Source organism: Anopheles cruzii, chromosome X, assembly GCF_943734635.1.
Source record: "Anopheles cruzii chromosome X, idAnoCruzAS_RS32_06, whole genome shotgun sequence".
NCBI lineage: Eukaryota > Metazoa > Arthropoda > Insecta > Diptera > Culicidae > Anopheles > Anopheles cruzii.
Genome location: NC_069143.1, coordinates 4,600,856 through 4,626,658, shown reverse-complemented (window position 1 = coordinate 4,626,658; position 25,803 = coordinate 4,600,856). Strand labels below are relative to the sequence as shown.

Genomic DNA, 25,803 nt, shown 5'->3' with positions numbered 1-25,803 from the left:
ACCCTGACAGTGCATCAACTTGAGTGCAAACTGCAAACTGCAAACTTGTGCTTAATACGGCTCTGTCCGTTCTATAATAATAATAAATAAATAAATACTAGTTTTATTCATATTACAAGAGGTTTCACACCAATTCAAATGTCCTTGCATTGAAATGAGAAAAAAAACATGCCTTATATAATTTTGATTTTTGCATTATTATTACATGCAGTAAATATTAAGTACCATTTGTTTTATTTCAGATATTTACTTTTTATACCACTATTGGTATGCTGTTATCCGATTTGATTTTATGTGAGCGTTTCAATTTGATTTTCTTTGTTACGTTCGTGGTTTTCGTTGTTTTATTCCCATTCACTGTTTATTCGGCACATGTTCCATGTGGCTCATGGATTCTTTTTACATTTTTTACTCACGACTTCGTTTTTTACTTTTCCAGTAATCCAGCATTCTTTTCCACCCGCCTAAACTTATTTAAAGTCCGCATAACCTATACGAAGCTAACTGAAATGTTTTATATTTACTTATGTTTCCTTATAGTGTTTTTTTATTGGGTGAATATGCTACGTTTTGGGCGTCTCATTGTCCTCTATTCATCTAAAAATATTATGTTATGTCGCTAGTTCCATAACACTATTTTTTACACTAGCGCATTTTATCATTTTTTGGTTTAGTGTTTGTTATATTTGTGAGTTGTTTTGAGATTTTTGTTTTATTGTTGTTTTTGTTCAATTGAAGTAGCCAGTAATGCGAGCTAATATTGAACATTACCAGAAAGTTCTGCGCTGCTACCGGCAGTTACCTCGGTTGGGACAAAATTGGAAGTTGCACCGATCATGACTGGCCTTTTGCCGTCGTCCTTCATCCCACCGTCTTCGACAATCGTACCATTGTGATCGTACTGAAAGAGAGGAGGATCTCCATCGATGGCATTATCTATATCGCATAGTAGTGGTACTGCCAAAATGGAAGCTGGCACGGTTGTCGTGGTCAGAGTAGACGACACCAGGCTACCCGCCACTCCATGTCCACTTTCAACAGCAAGTGTTTCATTAGCGGCTGCCTCATCTCCGAATGTAGCCACTGCGTACTTGTAATTATCAATTGGTGGCAGCGGCGACGGAGGCGGCGGAGGTAACGATGGTGGTGCTTCAGCTTCCTCCGCTTGATTGTGATGACTATCGTTATCATTGATGTTGGTGCATTGCTTTGGTTCATTACTGCAAGTGTTATGGTTAGTTGGATTTGGTTGCAGTTGCTGCGAGAGTTGGTTGATAGATGGATTCGCGGCCAACTGACCATTCGAATGTTGCTGCAGTTGTGACGGCAGCACAGGCTGATTCATACCGGTGGCAACGTTGCTGCCTTTGTTGGTACTGACATAGTTTTTCTTTGACGTGTTTTCGGAATGTTGTTCACCCTTCCAGAGGCCATCGGTTGAGTCGTCTGAGTCGTCGAACTGGCTCTTCCACTGTGATGCAAGCGTAAGCGCACCCTGATATTTGGGTGTCTGGTGTTGACTAGCGTTTTCATCGTCGATGATGGCGTGCTGCGTGATCGAGTAGTCCCGACAACTCTTGTCATCGTTTCGCATACTATACCGAGGGGTGGTGCTGATAGCTGTCGTTGCGGCAGCATGCGAGCGCAGGCTCTTACCAAGGGTCAGACTTTGTCGTTGAAGCTGCTGGGAATGGTGGTGCTGTTGCGACTGATGCGCATGCTGCTTCTGAGAAGCGGTCATAATTCCGCTCGTGCCCGAGTGGCAGTGTTGAGTGAGTTCACGGAAAATGCCATCCCCGGGTGAGTACGACAGCTCATCTGCCTCCGTTTTCAGGACCTTCGATTTCTGATCCAAAGATACGTTGTTCACGTCACTCAAATGCGGAAACTGATAGTGCTGCGAATGTTGCTGTTGATGCGTATGTTGGTGGTGTTGATGGTGTTGCTTTTGAGGTGACGGGTGCGTGCTGTCGATTGACGACGTCAAGTCTTTAATGTTGACTGGTGGTGCAGTCAGTATTCGCAGCCTGCTGTTACCATGCTTGGATGATTTCGTCATCACCTCCGTATGAGCCCGTACCAACGGGATTTCGTTCTGGTAAATAGGAAATGAGATTAAACCCTGCTAACATGATGCAGACGGTGGAAAAGACCGCACGAAAAGAACACGAAATAAAACCAGTATTGAGAGATAACACAAATTACCTCGAAATGCAAACACATACAAGAAACAAAACAAAAAAGTAATAGAAACCAACCCGCCCACCCCCATCCCCGTCAACAAAATTGGTAAACACACCACACCAAATCCACCCAGTTGGTCGCATTATTGTTGAACGTGATGTTAGTCAATAGAAGAAAGAGACAAAAAAAGAAAAGAAATAAAGACAATAAAATAATATTCAATGCTTTATGTCGGAGCGTATAATAATAATTAGTAATGTGAATGATGGGAGCAGCGTTTACTAGACTGCGTGAAATAGCTAATTGCGAAACTCAAAGATGCAACAAGAAGACGAAATCATGAAAGGAACTATCCCTCTCCCCCCGTACACACGCACATACCTTTACAACCACCATCACCGGATCTATCGCCGGAAGTGATCCATCCACTTTAGGCGAGTCAATATGATTCTTGGGTTCCTCCGGAACACTCAACTCGTTTGTATTGTTGTTATTATTGTTCTGAGTCGCCTTTACAGCAACGGATATGACCGCCGCGTGAGAAATTGCGTTCGCATTTTGCGGCTTCATCGTTTCGATTGGCTCTGTGTGCAGCACCTTTACCGTGTCTGTGTTAAGTTTACGTTTCTCCTAAGAATAAAAAACCACAAATTGCCACAATGAAAAACCACCTCAAAGTAGCCCAAAGGCCAAGGAAAAATGTTATCTCTGTTTGTTGAAGTTTTGAAAATCATCGAAGCAAAATATATACCACGTACCTCAACCATCTCCACATCCTTGGGTTTTTTAATGAGTTCGCTCTTTGGTATCGCTGTATTGAGACTACCTTTAGATTCACTGGCACTGTACTCAGTGTTGCTTTCCCAGTCAAACGGATCAGTTTCCTTCACCCCACGACGCTTCATACATCGTTCGAACAGAGAAACTAGCATCTTAAACAATTAAAAATAACGACATATTATCTTGAGACCAGATAAAATACATATGAAATCAATTAGATTGGATAGATTGGATCAATTGGTCAACAAAATTTCATAAATACGGCCCAGTCCGTGCCTCTATGATTAAAAAAAATAAATTTCAGACCTTCACACTCAGAACGCGTTAGTTGTAATTGTAGTTCGTTTATTGCTGTCAAATAAATTTCATAGTGTAGGAAACAACTTAAAGCGTCATTTGTTGTTATGAAGTCAAACTGTGCAGATAATGGGGGTTATCACCTTTTACTATGGATGATTTTGTTTCCCAGAAAGTGTTTTTTCCATGAACAAAACGATATAAAACTCATAACATGATGTAAAAAGTTTATAAGAAGCTACTACGTCTGTTAATGTCCGGTTGAAATTCGTTCGGATGGTGATTTCTCACTCGAGGGCATGGAAGACTCCGGGAGGTGATCTAACGGTCGAGGATTATAATTTAAGATCTCTGGTGGTAGAAAACTTTTTCTAAAAGAAATAAAAAGATGGTAATGAGCTTCGTGATCGACATAACAAACCATCTCTAGATGATTACATGCTCTAAGACATATTCGGAAAGAAAGAAAACGGGTGCCATATCTATTGCGTTGCGGGTAGCGTTGTGTCGAGTGTGTTTCCTAATATAAGGCTGTCTAAAAAGTCATGGACTTTTTTTCGTGAAGCTCAAAACATTATTTAAGATACTTTCAATTGTCCAATTTGCGTCAAATATGCACCATTTTGTTAAAAAATTTGTTGCCTCTTTAAAAATACCTTCATAATGCCTCTCTTGTAGAAGGCTTAGTCGTTATTGGCGAAAAAACTTGAGCAATCCATTTTCACAATCCTTTTTTGATCTCTGTTTTTCATCACTCAGGAAATTTTGTAATGCGCGAGAAAGGTGTCAATGCATTAAAATTTCCCAACCAAGCTTCCGGACTTTCTGGCGAGTCACTAAAGACGTGCGTAACATTTCGTTGTCCTGGTGGAACACAAAACCTCTTCCGTTGGCCGATTCTGGTCGGTTCTGGTCAATCACTAACATCAAAAGGTGCAGTAATTGACTGTAGGGATCTGAATTTACTGTTTGGCTACACGGAAGAAACTCACAATAAACGATTCCTTTCAAGTCCCACCATATACAACTCCCTAGAACCTTCTTAGCCGTTATTCCTGGTTTGGCCACTGGTTAAGCTGCTTCACCACGCTTAGACCAAGACCGACTTCACACAGTTTTGTCGTAAGTGACCCATTTCTCATCCCCAGTACCCATCTGTTTAAGAAATGTGTCGATTTTGTTGCGTTTGGCAAAAACTTTGTAGATGGCAATTCGATCCATCATTTTTTTCGGGGTCAATTGATGTGTCACCAAACATCGAGCTTCTTTGTGAATCCAGCTTTACGCAAATGGTAGATGGTTAAACTGGATGGGCTGTCTGATGGGTAAACTTTAGTTCCTGGCCGAAGCTCTGATTACTAACATGCCGATCAACTTTGATTATTTCTGTGATTTTATCCACATTTTCGATGACAGGTCTGCCTGTGCGAGATGCATCTTTAACACCAAAAATAACCTTAACGGGTCAACGAGACCAAAATTACACGATACTAGCTTTTAAAGTATCGGGACCATAAACACCATGCACAATTTCAGCTACCTAGCTTGAATTTTCGCCTTTATCGGACAAAAACTATAAAATATACCGAATTTTCTCTTCGTTGACCTCCATTGTTAACACTCTGTAACTCACAAACGAATGGAACAAACAAAAGACAACGGAAGCATTTTTTGAAGTGTAAAGTATCAGCTTTAAAACAAGCCTAAACTTGAAACTGTACGATCGATACTTCACGAAATATCGAACACTAAGGACATCTATCGTGAAAAACGCCCATGACTTTTTAGACAGCCTGGTATTTGATTGGAATTTTTCGGTAGAAAATACTTGTTGAATTGTTCGAGAGAGAACGTAACTCTATTGATAAATGAAAATAAATCGATCCTCGAATGTGCAAATGGTTTTGTAGCTGCACAACAAAGTACCCGTCCAGTGTTTGTTAATATTAGGTCTAACCCTATGAAAGTAGGTTGTGTAAACAAATGGCTCTAGCTATCAATTTGGTCTTCCTAATTGTGCTTTTTTGGAAGCATTACCTTGTTTTGACATCAGGCAAAAAATTTTATGTCGAAAAACAAATTTAGTTTGCATTTTATCTTTGAAAATATTACACCATGTTGACTTTTGTGCCTGAAAATAGCGTTTTGCGGGCATCATTGCTTTTCTGTTGAAGAAAACTACCCTCTGAACTATACTACTACTGCAGAATTGCATCAAATGCTTTTCGAAGCTTGTTTTTGGAAGACCGCTGTGCTTTAGGCGATTTAAAAAATTTAAATATGGCGATTTTGACTTAACAAACCAAGAGCGTCAGAGGATTGCATAAAAGTTCGAGGACGCAGAACTACGAAAACTTTTGAACGAAAATGACACGCAAACACAATAAAAACTTTCGGATCAGCTGAATGTGTCCCAAAACGCCATATCCTTGCGTTTGAAGTCCGTGGAAGATCCTGAAGAGTGGCAAATGGGTCCTTTTGCTTCATGACAATTCGCCTGCACACAAAGAAAGACTGGTTTAAGATACAATCAAAGCACTTGGCTAGGAGCTGCTCTCAATTTCTACCAGATGCTGGTCGATCGGGGAACCTTTCAGGGAACGGTCGAAGAACAGCCAGTCGAAGATTCATAGGTTGGTACTGCTGCCGAAACCAGGCAACCCCCTCCTGGATCGCCGTCGTCCAGCAAACCATTATGCAGGCTAACCACGGTTGCGGAAAGTACGAGCGAATTTTACTGGATCGACTCTACGACCAACATCAAAATAGCCCGGAATGTCTGTATCTTCCCCCGAGGCAGTTCGGGTTCCGACGAGGGACATCGACACAAGACACAGTACGGGTTATAGATGAGTACGGGCAACAGGCTGTGACGTTCAGTCGGACCAACCAACGGACCGCTGCTGCATTGTAATTGATTTGATGTCCGCAACGCCTTTAACTCATCTAGCTGGACAGCGATCGAAGAAGTACTCCGCAGGAAGTGGCCGTGTTAGGTATCATACTTCAGTCCAGTACACCATTGAGCGTAAGCTGGTTTACGACATGGATCGTGGCCTGGCGTCCCGCATTGTATTGGCCGAAGCCCCCCAAGGATCAAGTCTCGGGCCCACCCACTGGAACGTTCTGTACGACGATGTCCTTTCAGTCTGACTTTTAATCAAACAGTGGACGGCGAAACTCTCACTTAGAGTAGCGCCAGAGAAAACCGAAGCCTTGGTCCTCAGAAGTTTGAGAAGAGGATTCCAGTTGGACGATCAATTTGAACCATGCATTGATCGAAAAACGACCAGGATTGGCCAGAAAGCACGGTAAGGTAAGTTTGCTCCATGACAATGCGCCTGCACACAAAGAAACATTGGTTCAAGATACAATCAAAGCAGGACCTACTACCCTACCCGCTGCTTTCACCATACTTGGTCCCTTCCGATAATAATTAATTTTCATCGATGGGCCACACATTGGCTAAGCAGCACTTCGATTCCTACGAGAAAGTCGAAAATTGGATGCCTAATTGGTTTGCTTCAAAAGACGAACAATTCTTTCGACGTGGCATCCACAAATTACCCGAGAGATGGGAGAAATGTTAAGTAGGCAAGGGCACATACTTTGAATAAAATAGAGTTTTTCATTTCAATACAATAAACATGTGATTTCTATAAAAACAATCGATTTTCAACTTTTAAACTTAGTTCATCAAATAGTCAACTAGCTAGCATTAAAATTTCAACTAGCAACTAGATTTATCGGTTTCTATGCGAAAGGCATCAGTTCGAACTCATACAGTTTACACTTACACCAACATAAATGCAAAGGTTCTAGTTTCTGTGTCAACTAAAACCTTATGCAGAATTTTAGAATCATACGGAATATTGCTAAAAACTAATAGTATCCTTTTTGCAGTTACTGATAAGGAAGTTTCTACAATGGATTCAAAGTGTTATATAGTTATATAATAATATAATAGTTTTGTAGGGTCTTAATAAGTGACATTGGTGTGCTCGCCATCAAGTACCTGTAACAGTACTGAGATAGTTTATTATGACTGTTTGTTTTGTTTTTTTTAAGCTAAACTATGATACCCTTCATTGGTGATATTGGTGTAAGTCAATTGTATTTCATTGGTGTAAGCCAAATATAGCCTCCATAAACAAAAAATAATTGCCCTTTATTTTCAACATTATTTCAAATCGTTTAAAAAAATTTAAAACCATCGTTTTCATGTTCGTTAAATGCTTCTTTTTGCTCGTTCGTTTTCAATGTGTGGGGAACAAAATAGTTAATTTTTTATGGTCTAACAAGAGGTACTAAAGCAATGACTTATTAATTTTGTGGACCTCGCCACTTTGTGTACAAGAACCCAATTTGACTACAGAAAATCGTTTGGTTGTGTGCAAAAATATTTAAGACACTCACAGTAATCGTTTTTATGACAAAGTAAAATCATTTTTTAAACATGTCAAAAAAAAAATTAATTTTAAATTTTAGCCTAAGTCGCTAAAATTTATTCAGAAAAAATGACATTCACAGCATTTCAGCAAGCGAAAAAAGCGAGAAAAAAAGCAAAACTATTACTAATTGTAGTGTAAATAAAAAATTAATAAAGCGACATTTTGAAGCAACAGATTAACTACAGTGGTTAGCGAAAAGATGTTTAGCAATTAAACATTTGTAAAAACGCCACAGCCCGGTTCTCTAAGAATAAAAAACAACTGACCATTTGAATAACACTTGAAAAAGGAGTATATCATCTTTTGGAATCGCTCGTTTAAAATGATAAAAGTTAGTTTAAGGTTCTTAAAACAAACGATTCAATGACTTTCAAATTTTATCTCGAATGCTGGTACAGCCATTCGCGGTCGTAGGTGAATTCTAAGCTACACAAAAGCAAGTTAAGTTTGAAGCTTCGAGTTTTCGGTTTTAAACATCAATTTTCTTTCATTTTGGTCGGTATTAAAGCAACCAGGGTATATTTAGTAAATAATTAGCAATAATGACGTTTCTGTTTACATATGTGGTTTGATAATCAAAATGCAGAATTAAGGGAAAGAAACGAGCGATAAAGAATTTAAAGAGACACTATTTTGTTACTCAGCCAGGAAAAATGGTCAAAATCTCAACAATTTGTAAGCTAATCCATAAAGATTGTCAAACGGTCATAAATATGAGTTTTAATCATGAAAGAACCACATTTCCAATATTAGGATGGGGGAAAAGAAAATATGTTTTTTCTCGGTAAATAGGCGGTAGGCAGTTGTGAGTTCTAAACAGTTATGAGTCGCAGGATGTTAACAAATAAAGTCAGCAAACAGAAAATTCGACACATTTTAAAATTTATTCGAACAAAGGCGGAAATGCAAACCAAGCCCATGAAATTGCGAATGGTTTTCATGGTGCCAATACTGTATCAGCTCGATTTCGTCATAGAACTTTTTATGTTAAAGATGCACCTGGCATAGGCAATACTGTCGTCAAAAGTATCGGTAAAATCACAGAAATAATCGAAGTTGCCCGACATGTTAGTAGCATCGTACAAGAGCTAAAGATTGACCATAAACAAGTTTAAAGCCATTTGTTCAATCCTGGAATCAACAAGAAGCTCGATGTTTGGCTGCTACACCAATTAAAAACACAAAGAATCAAATGTCGAAACTTAATCAAATCGATCCGTTTGGGTGACTGGGAATAAGAGATTGGTTACAAACGACAATATTGTGTGAAGCCGATCTTGGTCAAAGCGTGGCGAAGCAGCTCAAACGGTATCCAAACCATAACTAACGGCCAGAAAAGTTCTACTGTGTATTACGCGGCATGTGGAAAGAATATTTTAATATTAGTTGCTACCGTATGGTCAAACACTAAATTCAGATTTCTACTGTCGACAACTGGACCGTTCGAAGTTAGGAATTGTCCTGGAACGACTAGATTGCCACCTTTTTCTCGCAATGGAAAACGTTCTGAGTGATATGAAATTGGGATCAAGAGAAAATTGATCGAGTAGTGTTTTTAAATCACTAAAACCAAGACTTCTATAAAAGTGGGATAATAGAGCTACGTTTAAAATGGCAAAAACTATACAGCAAAACGGTGCATATTTGGCTCAAATCGGACCATTGGAAACTTCTTGAATAAATTTCACGCAAAAGTAATGGGTTTCCTTCGTTCGTTCGAAAATCATTTACACATCTTACACAATTACGTATATATAATAATAATGTTTTTCAGTGGTTTTAGATTGACTAAATTAAATTTTTAATCTTTGTATCTCATAAAATTGATTTTTTTACTTGAACTAGACTTCTTTTCGCTAGTCACTCAATAACGGATTTACGAGATTTCGGAAGAATTGTCGCCTAGCTCGAACGACTCTTAAGCCTATGTTGTAAACAAGGTGATGCTGTAATTATAATAAATCGAAAGAGCGTAGTCTGTAAGAAAGAGCTTCAACCTGGAGTGACGCCTTCTGAAGTTTTGTATTAGCGAATAGCAAATAAGGGAAAATACGTCAAAAACTGGCAATCGAAAAAGATATTTATTTTTTCAATATCATTACAAATACACATACATGCATGATGACGAAACAAAATTTAATGGGTTTCCAATAGAAAATGTTGATAAAACTACCATGGAACTGAACTAGGGCTTTTGATTGTATGAATATTTATTAATTTAAGAAATTCAGACAAAAAAAACAATCACAAACCTTATTTCTAAAACTAATTTTTTAATATCTTTCGTTGAAATTATAAAACCACGATTTGTTATATTTGCAATCAATAAATAAATATTTAGTTTGCATTGAATTTGATAAACATTACTATTTTGTTGACACACAAATGAACGGTAAAATGCAGATATTTTGTTAAAAGCCTGATGTAAAAAATAAATGACCAACAATATGTATAAACTACTATATCTCTCAAAAGGGTAATTGTCACTTACCGCATAATCAGGCTTATCAGCGTAGTTAAGAGATTGAATGTGCTCTAGAAAGTACTTGAAGTCCGAAGGCAAGTGCTTGAGTAGTAAACGATGATCATATTTTTCTTTCAACATTCCCACCTTCACAGAAGTAACATTGAGTTGCGTGCATGAAATGATACACACACAAAACCGAAAATTGTTAAATACCACGAAGAGCAATTTTGATGGCATGTCTTTGTTTGGATTGATGCATACTTGTTCTTTATCCTTAATTTTACGCCATGGAAGTTGGCCGGTAACAAACTCAACAAGCATATAGAACAAAGACCATAGGTCGTCTTGTCGGCCCATCTCACGATTTTTGTGCGCATTTAACGAAGCGTACCTGTATAAATTTCAATAAAGGGGTATAAAAAGAAAAGAAAAAGTGTAGAATATTGTTAGCCATAGATCATGCTGCTGAATCGGAAGAAGTAAATCAGTACCTTACAGTTCCCCGAAATCCTGCTGCCGCACGAGGACAACGAACCTCACCTGTACCGGTTGTGTACTGTCTAGCTAGGCCGAAGTCTAACATGTAGATTCTACGACTAGTGAGCGGTAGTCTTCCTATGGCGAAGTTACTCTATCACGAAAGAAAATGGAAGCACACCCATAATTAGAATATTGTTTAGCAATCTTTAATGATGTTTAGCAATCTTTTAATGGAAATGAAATAATAACAGTAAAGTAATTATGAACGAATGTTTAAAGAGTATAAGCTGCTCCATGACACGGATGCTCCTTCCCTACTTTCTGCATTCCCACTCTATGCCCCATCTCGTCGCCTCCGCGGCAGACCCCCGTTCCTCATTCCCCCCGCCGGTCATGGTTCGGATCTAATGACCCATTCCTGCGGGCGATTGGGTCCTTCAATGCCGCAAGCTCCCTATTCGACTTCCACCTCACCGTCTCCACCTTCCGCTTCCGCCTTCGCGCCTCTGCCGCTCCTAGCACTTAAGGCCTTAGTACGTAAGCTTCAATTTGAAAAGCCACCGGCGAACAATTGTAAATAAACATGAAATATGAAATATAAGGACTCTTCGCCTGCAATTAGTATAGTGGAAAGATGGCTTGCTGAATTTAAACGTAGTTGTACAAGCCTTGAAGACGATCCACATCAAGGATGTCTGAAACAGGAACAACACCTGAAATCGTAGGAAAAATAAGGGATATCGTAATGGAAAACCTTTGAGTGACTAAAAAAGATTTAGTAGAAGCCCTAGGCATCTCATTGGGCAGTGTAAGCAATATTTTGACTGAAGTATTGGGCTTCAGAAACCTGTGTCGACAACCACAATGGGTGCCGTATTCGCTAACAGTGGAACAAAACCACATTCGAATGCAACATTCTCGGCAACATTTACAGCATTTACGAAAAAATAAAGTGGATTTTGTCCGTCGATCACTATGGATGAGACTTGGGTCTATCACCATGGTTCAAAGCTACTTGTAGTAGCTCCGCAGGATCGTCCGAAGGCCATGTGGTCTACTACCCTTGGTGAGGTGTGCCCGCCCGAACGCGTCCAACTCGCCAAGTTGAATGCGTTCCAGTCGTCCAGTGCCATCATTCCTCAAACCTCATTTATACCTCAAATTCAAATTTGAACGTTAGTTTGTTAAACGTGCACGCCACAGAATGATATCGTTCCATCTAATCGATCTTTAAGATTAATTTATTATTCTTGTTTGTTTAGAGCAAAGAAGACAATTTTCAAAGCTTTTTCGCCCCAGACAATGAATACCGAGGTAATGCGCCTAGAATTGCTGCAATTTGGTTTTAAAATACTTTTTGTCCTGAGGATTACAATTCAGCTACGGGTACTGGGGGCCACTCGAAGCGTCAAAAAACGATTTGGCATTAATCTTTAACGTCAAATCGTTTATGAGTCCGCGAATTCATATACGATTTGACACAAGCGCGATCGATTTGATACTTTTACGCTCGGATTTACGCTTCGTCTGGCTCCCCAGTAAGATCTAAAACGATAGTAAATAAAATCCCCATAGATCGCAGTTCGAAGAACAATGAATTTCATATAACTTTACCCACAAAAGATCTTACTTTCATATAAAAGGTTACGTAAAGTTTTTTGGGAGTTACATGTAGGGTTACATTGCGCTACATGTAGCGCATAAATTTAACTAATAAGTATATACTCACAGGCTTGATATCACGATGAAGAAACCCGACTGAATGAATCGATTCAATTGATTTTAATATTTGGAGACCAATTCGTAACGTTGTACTGAGTGAAAAGGCACCTCGTGCCTGTGAGCGCCTAAGTTCGGCCAAATTTTTGCCTTGGAGTTGCATTACTACGTAATTAAACCGATCATTTCGTCCACAGCCAATGAAGCGGCATATGTGCTCTTTGCCTGCAAAACGCAACGGTTGAATAAATATGTGATTAAAAACAAAAATATTACAAACAAAAATGAAATCTACCTTGTAATTTTTTTAGAACGGCCACCTCCATCTTAAGCACTTGTTTCGGTTGACGGGCGGATTCTACCTTAAGTGCAACTTGCTCGCGTGTTATTAAATCTTGACCCTCGTAGATCTCTCCGAAACCTCCTCCTCCAATCTTTTTCAATACCTATAATCATGTGGAGTATGCAGACATTTTGTTTAGATTGGGCAAATTTCCAAAAGAAGAAAGGAAGAAATAAATAAATGTTGTTCAATGTTTACATTCAACATTTAAGTTCCTACGTACCTTCCATCTTTCCTTTACAACGTGACCAGCCTGTAGCAGATCATCCATGTTCTACACTATGCCTCAGCTGTTGTTATTATTGTTGAGTCACACAAAAATAAGTTTCGTATGATTCTGTGATAAATGAACCTCAAGCTAAGCACTGCAGAGCGTTAAAACCGGAAAAACAAAACCATTCAAATTGCAAATAGGTAGAACAAACACCACCATAAAATGAAGCGATGGCACGGAAGCAAATGAGCGTCATGGTTAGCCCTTGCGACCGCCTGGAGTGAGGTGATAGAAATACGCGGATACTTCCGCTTCTCACGCACGGTCCGCAGTAGCGTGCTTCTGCTGCCGCCCAACTGGCTAAACGAAAGAAAAACAGGAAGCGGACAGGGAAAAAAATGGGTCGATAAAGAGAGGACGAGAAACAGAAACAAAAATAAATTAAATGACATAAAATAAAATTTGGATGAATTTAGCAAGGTTCAAACTAAAGAATGTAATTTACATCTTCTTATAGCATAAAGAGATCTGCTTTAAGAAGGTGCCAACACATATTCAATAACAACGCATTAAATAACACGTACTGTATGTGTGATTAGTTTTGGGATTGAGATATTTTAAAAATAGGCGTCCTTTTTACTTTGATATGATATCTTTAAACTGATTGATGTAATATCTTTGATATTAATTGTGCTTCTCTTATTCTAACAGATTTTTATGATATGTAAAGGTTCATAGATAGTTCAAGACAATCAACTTGGCATTTGGACAATGAACTGGTAGCAATAATACCTCATATGACTAAGATTCATTCATCTTTTATATTTCTTTTGTTCTGATTTAAAATGGATCAATCGTTAAACGCTAATGAGGCAGGATGTCGGTTACCGAAGACTGCCATAGAAAATTACAAATGATTATACACAATAAAAGAAACGATTTGGTCTGTTTTTCAATACAAAGAAAAACATTACTGCATCTACGATAAGGTTCAAAGATGTAGTTATCATGCAGCCATTAGACTTTGCGAAAACAGCTTGAATTGTTGTAGAAAGCAGAAAGCAACGAAAATCGGCACAAGCCATCGGAAAACAAGGACGAGATAAAAAAAAGTTGACAAAACTTAATAGTAGAATATGCCTTTTGAAGTATGTGACTCGTCTATAGATCATTCATACCGCTATTTTTTTAAGATATATCATAAGAAATAAGATATATTCGTAGTACTTTTACATTAGTCTAGCGGTCTTGTATTCTTACATCATATGCTTGCAAACGCATTTCGTGTAATTTTTTCAGCAATCCTTTTGGTTCAATATAATTTAATATCTTTCATAATGGTACCATTTATACTGAGAAAAATTCTTTGTTGGATTATGCACGAATCATTGCCGAATGAATTCTTGATCAATTGTCATTTTTTTAAAAAGAAAAACTGATACAGAACGAAAGCAGAAGAAAAGTAGCACTTCTTGACATTTACGAGCAACTTCATATTGTGTCGAATAGTATAGCTCAACGTTTCCAAACCATTTATGATATTTTCGGGAGTTAGGCAGTTCCGGTTACCATCATCAGTTTTGTCTATTTTTGGACAGTTTTTTAGACCGAGTTCGGTCTCAAATACGTATTTCTTTGAGAGGTTTTGGGTCTTATACAGATTTTCCAAAACTTTGTTAACTAATTTCAAACATACACCTAACACCACATCGATTGTACAGTTTTCCTCACAATTGATAAAACAAAGTTATACAGATGATGGCACATACGATTCCATAATACGAACTCGCGCTATTATTACAGTACTTTGAAGAGCCTCTGTTCGAAGGTCTACTAAGAGCATTTTGAAAAATGTTTTCCACACCTCACACCACCAGCACGGGCATGAACCATTGCTAAATATACTAGCGAAATACTATGAATCTTTCTACCGGAAAAACTCGGCAGACTTTCGCTTTGGTTAGTAAACGATATCACTGTTATCCCGTGAGCAACAGTGCAACGTAACGAGCCCTAGTTTTGGCTGATAAAAGCAAACACATTTTTTCGAACCAAGCCACTTTATGCACTGAGTCACAAACTAGAAAACGCTATAATGCGGACTACGAACTGAAAATTTACCTTTTCTTGTCTTATTCCATTTTGGATTAATTTATTTCGTGTACTTGCGCACTAGTGACGTTCGTTACTGTCAAACCGTTTCAGGACTGTCAAAATCGGTATTGTTCTAGATATGTGAAAAGTAAAATCTAGAGGAAATAAAGAAATAGTTAAGTTCAATTTACCAACAAACAAAACATATAATTACGGGCCGGTCCGTTCTTCTAAGATTTAAAAAAAACAAAGAAGAAATAGTTTATAGTAAACCTCAAAAATAAACAATTTATTTGAATTTTATTCCGCTGCATTACGCCATCAAACATAGTGGTTTACTTTTTTCGAAATCATAATGGAACGGATAGAGCCATACTTTTAATATTTAACAAATTGTTACAGTCACTATAGACAATTATAATTCCTATGTACTCAAAATAAACGACATAGGTAAGTTTTTACCACACCACAACATTGTCGCGATACAACCGAAGAGAAAAACCAACTCTCTAAGGAGTATAGAATAAAAATCAATTGGCTTTCGCGCTTCGATTTTGTACAAGAAACACCAAAGTCGTTTATGTAAGGGTAGAGCACTACCTTCCATAGGACTGTTTCATTAGTTAAAATACTAACAACACTATAAGCAAATGCTTCCGCCATCATCAGCTGCATGGAATGTTTTAAACGCGCTGTCATTTTGCGGACCCGTGTAAGATTTTTTTTGACAGTTGCTGTCTGGTCACCGTCTGAGAATTTTGAATGAGTGCTGCGGTCTCCCGAACAAAATGGTCACTCAGTTTCTCCATACTGAGAAGAAAAATTTCACGGCGAATTGCTTTCTCGCCAAGGGGCAGAAGGAAAGAGCGATAGCCAGCAATATTTTCTCTCTCTGTCACGCTAATATAGCGTCCAGTCCGCCACTCAAACGACAAACTGTTGGAGATTTTTTGTTCAGTGCGAAAGCATAAATGGATACAGGCCAGAAAGAGAGATCAAGCGAGAAATATTTTCTGTCTTCTTCGCACTATAGAGCCGCATTATAATGCGGCACTTCACGGAACGTTCCAAGCTGCCAAAATGTACGCTTCATTTTCTTGGTTTAGATTCGCGGTGTAAACGAAAATTATTGTGCGCGAAAATCTTGTAAAATAGATAATTTAAAGCATCTGTTTATTACGGTAAGTAACTTTAAAGTGAAGAGCAGTGAAAGTGATTGTGTTTACATGAAACTTTGCACTCGGCTAATAGGTTTTATTATTGTTCTGGGGCAACACTTCAGTGAGCAGGGACTTTGGCGCGGAGCGTTCCGGTGCATTTCGGCAACAACGCGTCAGATTGGCAACAGCGCGACATTTCGATGCAACGTAATGTAAGTACATGTAATGTATACAGCAAATGTATCATTATACTAATCAATAAATTCAAAGTTTTTCAGATGCCTTCCCAAGCCAACCATTGCCTTTGGCATTGAATGCCAACGAAGGAGCGGACAATGCTGTGCGGACAATGCTGTGCGGACAATGCTGTGCGGATGATGGAATGCGGCCGCGTAGTGCTAAACTTAATCAAGGAGTGCAGTGAAAAGTGCTTGCCGGAAGCATTAAACAATTGTAGAAAAGTTTTAGAGTAAGGATAGTGAATAAATATAAAACATTGTTTACAAAACAGTCTGTTTGACAGTTCAATGGGAGTGAGAGGATAGTGAGAAAGAAAAATATATGAGACGGAGCACTCACGACGTGAGACTCACCAGTGAGACGCTTTTCTAACATAACGCCGTTTTTCCCACATACAACACGGAAAGTGAGCCGTTTTTCAAATATAAGACCATAGTGAGAGGGGTCTTCTCACAGGTTGAGATCTGCGATTAAAAAAATGAAAAATTGAGTGATTTTTTCGTTCGGGCTGTTTGTTGTTTTTGTATATGGGGCCGTCGCTCACGTCTGCTGTGTCTCTCACAGCGGGCTTAGGGCACCCATGACAAAAATTATATTCTGCCTTCACTTTCATCAGCGATAGGTTGCGCTGAGCACACGCTTGATAGCGTTGAAGGTCGTCGGCTTTAGCGCAGTTTCTGGTTTTCGACAACATTTCTGTTTTCTCCACGGTATAGATCGCATAGAATAACTGCAGATGCAGTTTACAATCGCTGCAGAAAGTAGATTAATCATTTAAGGTATTTCAGGATTTTTTCCTTGTTATAACTTTCACGGGTCGTTGCTAACTGCAGCTAATCGAATAATGTATGAACAAAAATTTAGGATTTTTTTTACTTTTCGAAAATGTATTCTATATGCCCCGGAGAGCACCAAAAGTAACCACAGAACATGGTTTGCCAATGCCCGGATTTGTGGGAAACCCAAAATTGGCTGTCGGGCTCCTGTTAACACCTCGTCGTTTCTGCGCGGATTTTTGGCCAAAACAACACACTAATGATGCCAAAGCTACCCTATTCTCTAGATCTAGTCCCCTGTGACTTTTCTTATTCCGGAAACTGAAGGAGGCCATGGAAGGATGACGCTACGATACGATTTAGGAGATAAAGACGGCATCGAAGATGATCCAAATCTTGTCCAAGCAAAACAGCTGTCAAAAACTGACCGATTACTCAAATTACTTTTATATCAAAGATCCACCTCGCACAGGCAGACCCATCGTCGAAAATGTTGATAAAATCACAGAAATAATCAAAGTTGATAGGCATGTTAGCAATCGCAGCAACGTTCAGTAGCTAAAAATCAACCATAAAACGGTTTTAAACCATTTACGCAAAGCTGGATTCACAAAGAAGTTCGCTGTTTGGCTGCCACACTAATTTACACCAAAAAACATGTTGGATCAAATTTCCATCTGCGAAGCCATGAATGAAATCGACCCATTTCGTCAACGGATGCATAATGGGGATGACAAATGGGACACATACGACAATACTGTGTGAAAACGGTCGTAATCTAAGCGTGGTGAAGCAGCTTAATCGGTGGCCAAACCAGGACTAACGGTCAGAAAGGTTTTACTGGGTCTATAGTGGGACTTGAAAGGAATTGTTTATTATGAGTTGCTTCCGTGTCGCCAAACACAAAATACAGATCTCTACTGTTAACAACTGTATCGTTCGAAGCTAGCGATTGACCAGAAATGGCCAGAATCGGCCAATCATCTGTAGGCGTTGGGTACAAGCTTTGTATAAAAACTCGTTGATACTCCCGATGCCAATTATATTAGCTCTGATCCTTGTCTATCACTGGATGAAGTGTTCTGTTACCGTACAGCTCACATAATAAAAATCCAGTGCCGCTGCGTATGTACAACAGTATGATTGAGCACTACACACAACCGTAGTCAGAAACAAATTAGAAATGATTCGATACGGCTCTAATGGGGCTCTAAACAAACGATTGATGACACGCACACACGTATCCATGAATTCAAATTGGTTTGTAGTGAAAGTGAACCACAGGTGTGACAAAAGATGTCTATGAAAGTAAGAAAGTATTTTGTAAAGAGCAGGCAACGACGGTTTATTGGGTTTTGATAATCGTTAGCGACAATGTATGCATGAAGCATCATTTCTTAGCTGCAATGATAATATATGCTCAACAATTTTTTTTTAAATATTGGCATCATCAATTACCATATTTGCGTATAGCATATTACCTAGCATTAAAACCAACCGATCTCAGCAAGATTAGCAATAATACAGCGATTTTGCATTGCAGCGATACACAATGCATTAAATATGCTTTCGAGTGTGAGTATATGATTGGGTAACAAAATTTCAGTTTCCTACCATCTTGCACTACCTTTTCTGTGGTCAATTACGAATACATAATACATCATATGTGAATTACGCCATCGTTATTACAAGGAACTGACACATCATGACATCACGCGTGGCAGTGTAGTGAAATTTCTACACAGGGTTAAATGCCAGTGATAACAATAACGAATAAGAAAACAATATAACAACATAAGAAATCATAAATACGGCCCGGTCTGTTCTCCTAAGATTAAAAAGAAAAAACATAAGAAATCCATCTCAAAAACGTAATGTATTCTTAATTCTTCGTTGCAAAGAAAAAAACCAATCCCGTGAAGCACTGAAGACCATTGATTGAATAACTGTGGTTATACGGATGGGAGGTAGGATATTGAACGGTAGAAAGTTAGGTGACTTGATAATAGAATAGTACGTCGATCGTAAAATCGAATCAATGCTTTATTTATTTGTACTTTTTAAACTAACTGTGCAATTATGATCAATCATATCCAATAAAACTGTTTTTGTTTCGTCGAAAACCATTCGTCGATCCGCTTTTCAACCCCGATCCGTTGATCTTCTATGAATTGTTGCTCCACAAGGGCATCTCTCATTGAAGCAAAACATGGTAATCTTACCGAGAAAGCTCTGAAGACTACGGCGGGTGCAATAACGATTCCCAATTAAAGGATTTTATTGTATCTTTCACTGTTTGGCGATGTGCGGAATTGCAATACCATTTTGTCATGTCATCGGGTCCATTCCGATTGTTTTTCTATAAATACAATGTTTAAATCTTCAATTTGTTGTTGGTAGCACTCTGTATTCACCGTTTGACCCGGTTTAGGTACCCGGTCATGGTACACTATAACCTCCTGGTCCCACCTCACACAGAGCATCGTTTTTCGCCCGAAACGACTTGGCTTGGCAGTGGTTGGACAGGTGAAAGCCATAATTTCATGCGCTTAAGGTTCTCGAAATAAGTTTATTCTTCATCGCCAGTGACTATCTGACCGTGGCTGTCACGCAGTTGGCCTGGGTTCGAATCCCGGACCGGTTGTCACACAGCCGGCCATGGTTTCGATTCCCGATACCTGCGTGACAAGGGGGTTGGCGGGGACCAACAACCCCGCCCGTAAAAACGAACTGTTACAGCGAGCATCAGAGATTAACATTGTCTCTGGTGCAGGATAACCGCTCAGCGGTTGTTCCCGAAGAAGAAGTGACTATCTGATGCAAAACCGACTTCCATTGGTGCTGTTGAAGAAGCATTTCACAAATGGTTTCATAATGCTCCATTTGCCTTTAGCTCAATTTGTGTGGCACCTATTTTGAGAGCTTCTGAATCTTTCCCATGGCCTTTGAACGTTAGAAAATTGATGATTGGGACACATTCTGCATATATTGCATTGTACCAGGGGTGTGCGTTGAGATTGGGACTGTTTGTAACACACAAAAAATGTTTATAAAATTTTAATGCGATTTTCTATTTTATTCAAAGTATGTGCCATCGCTAGCTATACATTTCTCCTATCTCTCTGCTAAATCATGGATTCCCAGACGAAAGAATTCTTCGACTTTTCAAGTAAACTAATTGGTCATCCCATTTCGAGTTCTTCGTAGAAAAACGAAGGGCTGCTCGAAGAAAACGAAGGGATTGGCTATACGTGTCCCATCGATGAAAATGAATGATATTCGGAAAGAACCAAGTCTGGTGAAAAAGGCGGGGAGGGATAGCAGCTCCCATCCAAGTGATTTGATAGTATCCTGAAACATTTTTGTTTTTTGGAGCGCCTGGTGCTTGATTCCACGGCCTACTAGGCGCCTCCATTGTAAAAAACTGGAACGGCTTTTTGGTCGTTTTCGATCAATGCATGGTTCAAATTGATCATTTGTTGTCAGTAGCGATCGGAATTAACGTTTCCATCAGGTTTTAGGAGCTTGTGAAACACCACACCTTTCTGTCCCATCAGAAAGTCCGTTTTTTGGAGTCCTTGGACACTTTTTTTTGTAAAGTCAAAATCGCCATTTTGAAACTTTTTAAACCACTTAAAGCACTGCGATTTTCCAAACACAAGTCCCGACAAGCATTTGGTGCGATTCCGAAGCAGTTTTCTTCAAAAGGAGCAGAAAAATAATAATCCCCGCAAAACATCATTTTCAGGCACAAAAGTTGACATAGTTTAACCCTTTCAATGATGGGTTGCAGATCAAAATAATTAATTTTGCGACCTGAAATCATTTACCTGATGTCAAAACAAGGTAATGATGAATGAACCGCTAAACTGGGAAGTCCCAATCGACAGGTACAGCCATCTTTTTAACAGTCCCAATCTCAACGCACACCCCTGGTATACGCCTTGCAATGTAAGCTCCACTGCTCTCCTAGCTCATTCTCGTACTCAAGATGAGACTGTCCCTTTCACAATGGCTTCGTTTCTATTTATTTGCCATCAACATGACTGAACGTGATGCTGCTAATGAAAGAAATTCCGATTCATTACTACACATGTGTGAGGTTGCCCGAAGTCTAGCAACTACGCATGATTCCCTTTTTGTTCATATCCTTTATCCACAAAAATAAATGATGTTTCTGTATCACACATGATTCTCAGTTTATGTTCGGGGTTCGTTCTCTTTTTGGCTGGTTTACAGTTTTTTTTTATCAATTCGGAGTTCCTTTGCATGTGGTCGGGCATACCATATGAATAGCATAAAACAGCGATCGTCGACTTACTTCCTATGCTCGTTCTCAGCAGTTTAGCATTCGATTTCGCGCCATATACGAGGGCCGTTTACAGAGTATCGCGACATTTCGATTTCCGTAGGCTACGTATATTTGATTTTCAATTTTAAAAGTCACAGGGTGCCAGATCTGGGGAATTACGGTGGCTTAGAAGAACGGACCAGGCCGTATTTATCACTAGAATGTTGTTTTGGCCTAAAAGTAGCGTAGAAACAATAATGTGTGAGTAGAGGCGCAAATGCAAGTTTTTGTCTTCCCACAAATCCAGGCGTTTGTAGCGGATTTCATAGCGCAAATTGTACACAACTTGCAGGTAATGTTCCGAATTGACCGTTCTATCCTTTGGCAACAACTCATGATGCACCACAACTCTCCAATTGAAGAAAACTGTAGGTAAAACTGTTCACATTCGATCAAACATGGCTCTTTGTCGTTCACATCTTCTCGGCCCTCTGAGAACATTTTGAACCTCCTTGGGTGCAACATTTTGAACGCTGCTTTGGGTCATAATAGCTTTACCATAGGCCACAGTAAATACTTCGAATGTGTCTGTGCTTTTAATTTCGTTTTTCACAATAAAATAGATAAAGATTCTTCGTCATCCATTTTTCGGACCTGAAAAAAATTGACGATGAACCAAATCACATCCAAGCAAAACAGCTGTCAAAAATTGACTGATTACTCAAAATGGCCGAAATTGTCACCGAACACATGAGTAGAAAGATAACGCCACAAAAAAAATCGAAATCGAAATACACGTAGGCCCCGTAAATACAAAATTGTCACACCTTTTTGAACACACCACTTATTTCCGCATGAAAAAAATACAGAACATTGTTAACAGTATATTTAATAATGTTCAAAACGTTTGAATAAATTTGTTTAATCCATATTTAAAAAAAGACAAAACCCAAATGTTTTGTTTTGCGCTGAAACTTCGACCCTACCCTTAAGTGACGGTGGGCCGGACACAGACTGCGTAGAGGCGGAACAGAAATGTGCAAGTAAGAGTTGGATTGGAATACCCTAGGGCATCGCAGCCGAAAGGCCGACCCAAAGGCTCATAACTGCGGAGCCTCGATAATAAATTCAAAGCGGTTTACCGGAATCTGACAAGGTTACAGGTCACGACGATTGCAACGAATCACCCAGGATGGAAATCTTTCGCGTTTGTAGTATACGCACAAAGAATGCGCTCAACAATAACTAGTGTAGTCTCGTCTCTTGGGTCCAATTGTTTAATATTACACGTTGGCACTATGTTGCCGGGATGGAATCCAATTACATTCACAAAAAAATTAACGTGGAACCACTCTCTGCTCCATAGTTTGTTTATTGAGAAGTTCATCAAACGCCAAGGCCCTAGGGAGTACAGTAGAGGTTCCCGCGAGAGACATCTTTGGGGCTCGTGACATCGCCTATTTAAAAATTATTTACAACTTTGCCTGTGAGAATGGAATTGTCGTTTAGAGTCTCCATGCCCTTTTTATTTTGTCCCCTTATCCGTTACGGTTTAATGTGTAGATTTAGTTTAAATGTTTAGTTTGTTTACCCCCGTAGTTAGATTTACTTGGTTTTGTTTTATGTTTCCTTGGCTTTTTGGCTCGCAGTCTGTTCCGATTGTACAGGTTTAGTTGTCGTCTAGCGATCGCGTCTTAGGCACCGGCGCTACAATCACAGGCAGAAGACCGTCGCCTCGAGCGCCTCGAGGCGTTGGAAAGCCAACGATGGCCACCAACAGAGAGAGCCATAAAGGGATTAATGAAAACACAATTCTCATGTCTAGTTTCTTCTAGAAGAATAACTACTAGTGACTTCAGTAGAGCCAATAGAATCGCCACCAATAGCCACGGAAGTCACTACCAATAGAATCGCCACCAATAGGTACTGAAGTAACTACAAACACCGGCAACTTCCGGAACAATATACAGCTATCGGCCACCATCATATACAATTAGCTATTGGTTTCACGGAACTTCACCTAATAATAGTAAAAACATCCACATTCGGCTAAGGCAATAATACTATTACAACATGAACCGACACACGTAATACATCTTCAGCATCTTACAGCCGAGTTAGCCCGGGATAAGACCCGGGATAAGATTCTGAAGTGGAGGAAATTAAGATAATCTTGTTAAGTTAGATTCAGATAACTATTTCATAAATTTAATAAATACGGCCCGATCCGTTCTTCTATGATTAAAAAAAATAAAGTTCATCAAAATGTTGGGCCTACCGCGAGAACCGCGGTAGTAACCCCTTGGGCCCTTGGGTAGTTGAGCCTACCGCGAGTAACCAACCAGGGGGCCTGGTTGGTTACTGATCCATCTGATTTCCAACCATCTTCCGACAACATGTAACGTTAGGTATGATGTTGTTTCGATGACCTGCAAGACCTTGTAAAATTATCTTGTGGGTCTGTATAGCGATCCCCTTATCACCGTCTTTATTCTTGCATTCGTTTCGTTATCTTGTGATGTTTTTCTCTGCTCCCTTAGCTCTTCACATTTCCTTCACTCTTAGGTTTGGACGCATCCTGAATGAACAAAACAGAAGCTCTACCAGAATTAGATCCATTACTAAAATTAGTAAGAGCAAAACTTTCAGGAACAACTGCAGAATCGAATAATTTTTTAGTTACTTAGTTAATTGCTTATCCGTCTACTGCAACCACTGAGTGGTCTGGACCTGCAGCAGAATAATTTCTTAGCAATTTTAAATATGCGACCAGAGTTGTATCGGATATAATCATATCGGCAGATTCAGCTACAAAACATTAAATTCACCAGTTGTAACAATTTTTAGAGTAACAACCACGGCAATCTCATTGCAGTACAACACCGCAGTAAGATGCACGGCAGTATTCTTGTGTTTGCATCTGCAGATTCCAATGTAACAGTTTGCAATTGTTCAACGGGTTTGTCAACAATCAGGGTTGTGTTAGTGTCGCCAAATGCTGAAGGTGCGAGTGAGAGGGTTTAAGCGTGGAAAACTATTCCGTCATATCACAGCGCAATGAAGCACCTCTAGCTGTACCTAGTCGAGGGTACTGAAGAATTGTAATCAGCAAGGAGATTTTAGTTAGGTATGATGTTGCGGGAGAACAAACTGAAATAAACCATATCCATATAAATTGTAGTGAAAGTAAAAGAGAAATCATCGATCAGAAAAGTTAAAGGAAAAGATTGCGCCTGCGAGCGAAAGACTGAAACGCTATACGTAAAGACAGTTAAGCCGCACTTTTCTGAAGAAAGACTTAGTGATGCCGCCCTTTGGACTCTACATTCGTAAAATGCAACAAAAACATTAACAACATAACGAAAATGTTACTCGGTGTGTTGTGCACACTACACGGCGGCCCTTGACATGTAGTTATGCTCGTGATGGGTAAAAGGATGATTATGTTTTCTTTTTGCGAAGTTATTGGCCAAGGCACGGCATTGCTCGGTCTTTCCGAAAAACATTCGGTTGGCTCAATTGTTTATAGCTATACGCAGCAAGCATGTTGGTGAGGATAATGTGCGTAGCCTTACGCAATCATGTGCTGGTTGGGGCACCAGAGAATAAGTTGAATTAATCATATATGATATGCAGACGATGAAGAAACTTTAGATTAAAAAATGTTCCGAACACCTGCGAAACCTTTTTAAACTGTAACATAGTAACGTTTTTGACAAACTTTTGACTAAATGACGCTAAACATGCGGCACCAATATGCCAGCAGTAACGGTAAAACATTCGACTCTGTCCGTCGAATGAAAGTGAATAACAAATGAGTCTGCACCCCACCTTCGTTGTCATGGTCGCTGACGCCTTCGGGTTCCGTCGGTAGTACCGGTTTTTTCGGCTTTGGATTCCATCTCCACAACGCGGTAACTGTGGTAAGTGGGCACGACGGCTCATAGAGAAAGATATCTGCTGCAACTTGCTTAACGATCGACTTGAGATTCAGTTTGGTAACCACTGTGGTAGAGAGTAGCCACAAACACTTTTCAAGCTTTTATTGATCACTAACTACACGTACTGCGAACACCAATTCGCACCATTATTGTGTTGTAATGCATTCGAGAGACACTAGCTATATTTCACGTTTGTAATGTAGTAAACCACTTTGCAGTGAGTGAATTGGGACACAATGGTTGCACTAGAGCATATTCATTTTAGGATTCAAGTACCTAACATCCATGTTACATTAACTTCATGACGTTGTTCGCTTAAATTTTAATTGATATCGTGATCTTGAATTGATTGTCGAACTCTGTCCA

At 39.4% G+C, this 25,803-nt stretch overlaps 1 protein-coding gene and 1 long non-coding RNA gene across 6 annotated transcripts; one reads left to right on the top strand and one right to left on the bottom strand.

Annotated features, from left to right (window-relative positions):
• Nucleotides 1-415: 415 nt before the first annotated feature.
• Nucleotides 416-25,450, bottom strand: LOC128271356 (tau-tubulin kinase homolog Asator). 4 transcript variants are annotated; one of them, XM_053008862.1, is made up of 10 exons: nucleotides 25,328-25,450; nucleotides 12,945-13,291; nucleotides 12,674-12,824; nucleotides 12,389-12,603; nucleotides 10,671-10,810; nucleotides 10,441-10,570; nucleotides 10,204-10,323; nucleotides 2,943-3,116; nucleotides 2,566-2,814; nucleotides 416-2,122 (listed from the first exon to the last, which is right to left on the bottom strand). In XM_053008862.1, exons 2-10 carry the CDS (start codon nucleotides 12,990-12,992, stop codon nucleotides 755-757), a joined length of 2,595 nt encoding a protein of 864 aa, XP_052864822.1. In that variant the 5' UTR covers nucleotides 12,993-13,291; nucleotides 25,328-25,450; the 3' UTR covers nucleotides 416-754. The 4 variants fall into 4 exon arrangements, with proteins under 4 accessions (XP_052864822.1, XP_052864814.1, XP_052864805.1 ...); XM_053008854.1 differs by having other exon boundaries at nucleotides 12,945-13,295; nucleotides 25,328-25,397; XM_053008845.1 differs by lacking the exon at nucleotides 25,328-25,450 and adding an exon at nucleotides 15,057-15,093 and having other exon boundaries at nucleotides 12,945-13,295.
• LOC128271385 (uncharacterized) lies at nucleotides 16,001-16,664 on the top strand. Of its 2 annotated transcripts, none has more exons than XR_008269216.1 (3): nucleotides 16,001-16,210; nucleotides 16,312-16,401; nucleotides 16,460-16,664. It is a non-coding gene; the product is annotated as an uncharacterized LOC128271385 (long non-coding RNA). The 2 variants fall into 2 exon arrangements; XR_008269217.1 differs by having other exon boundaries at nucleotides 16,281-16,401.
• Nucleotides 25,451-25,803: the final 353 nt, after the last annotated feature.

Bases quoted from the DNA above. Each gene is read 5' to 3' on its own strand.
- LOC128271356 (XM_053008862.1), bottom strand. From the start codon at position 12,992: ATGGATGATCTGCTACAGGCTGGTCACGTTGTAAAGGAAAGATGGAAG. The intron at 12,604-12,673 runs GTAGATTTCATT...TGCGTTTTGCAG, and splicing joins CGTTCTAAAAAAATTACAAG to GCAAAGAGCACATATGCCGC. The intron at 2,123-2,565 runs GTATGTGCGTGT...TCATGTTAGCAG, and splicing joins CGGTGATGGTGGTTGTAAAG to GGTTTAATCTCATTTCCTAT.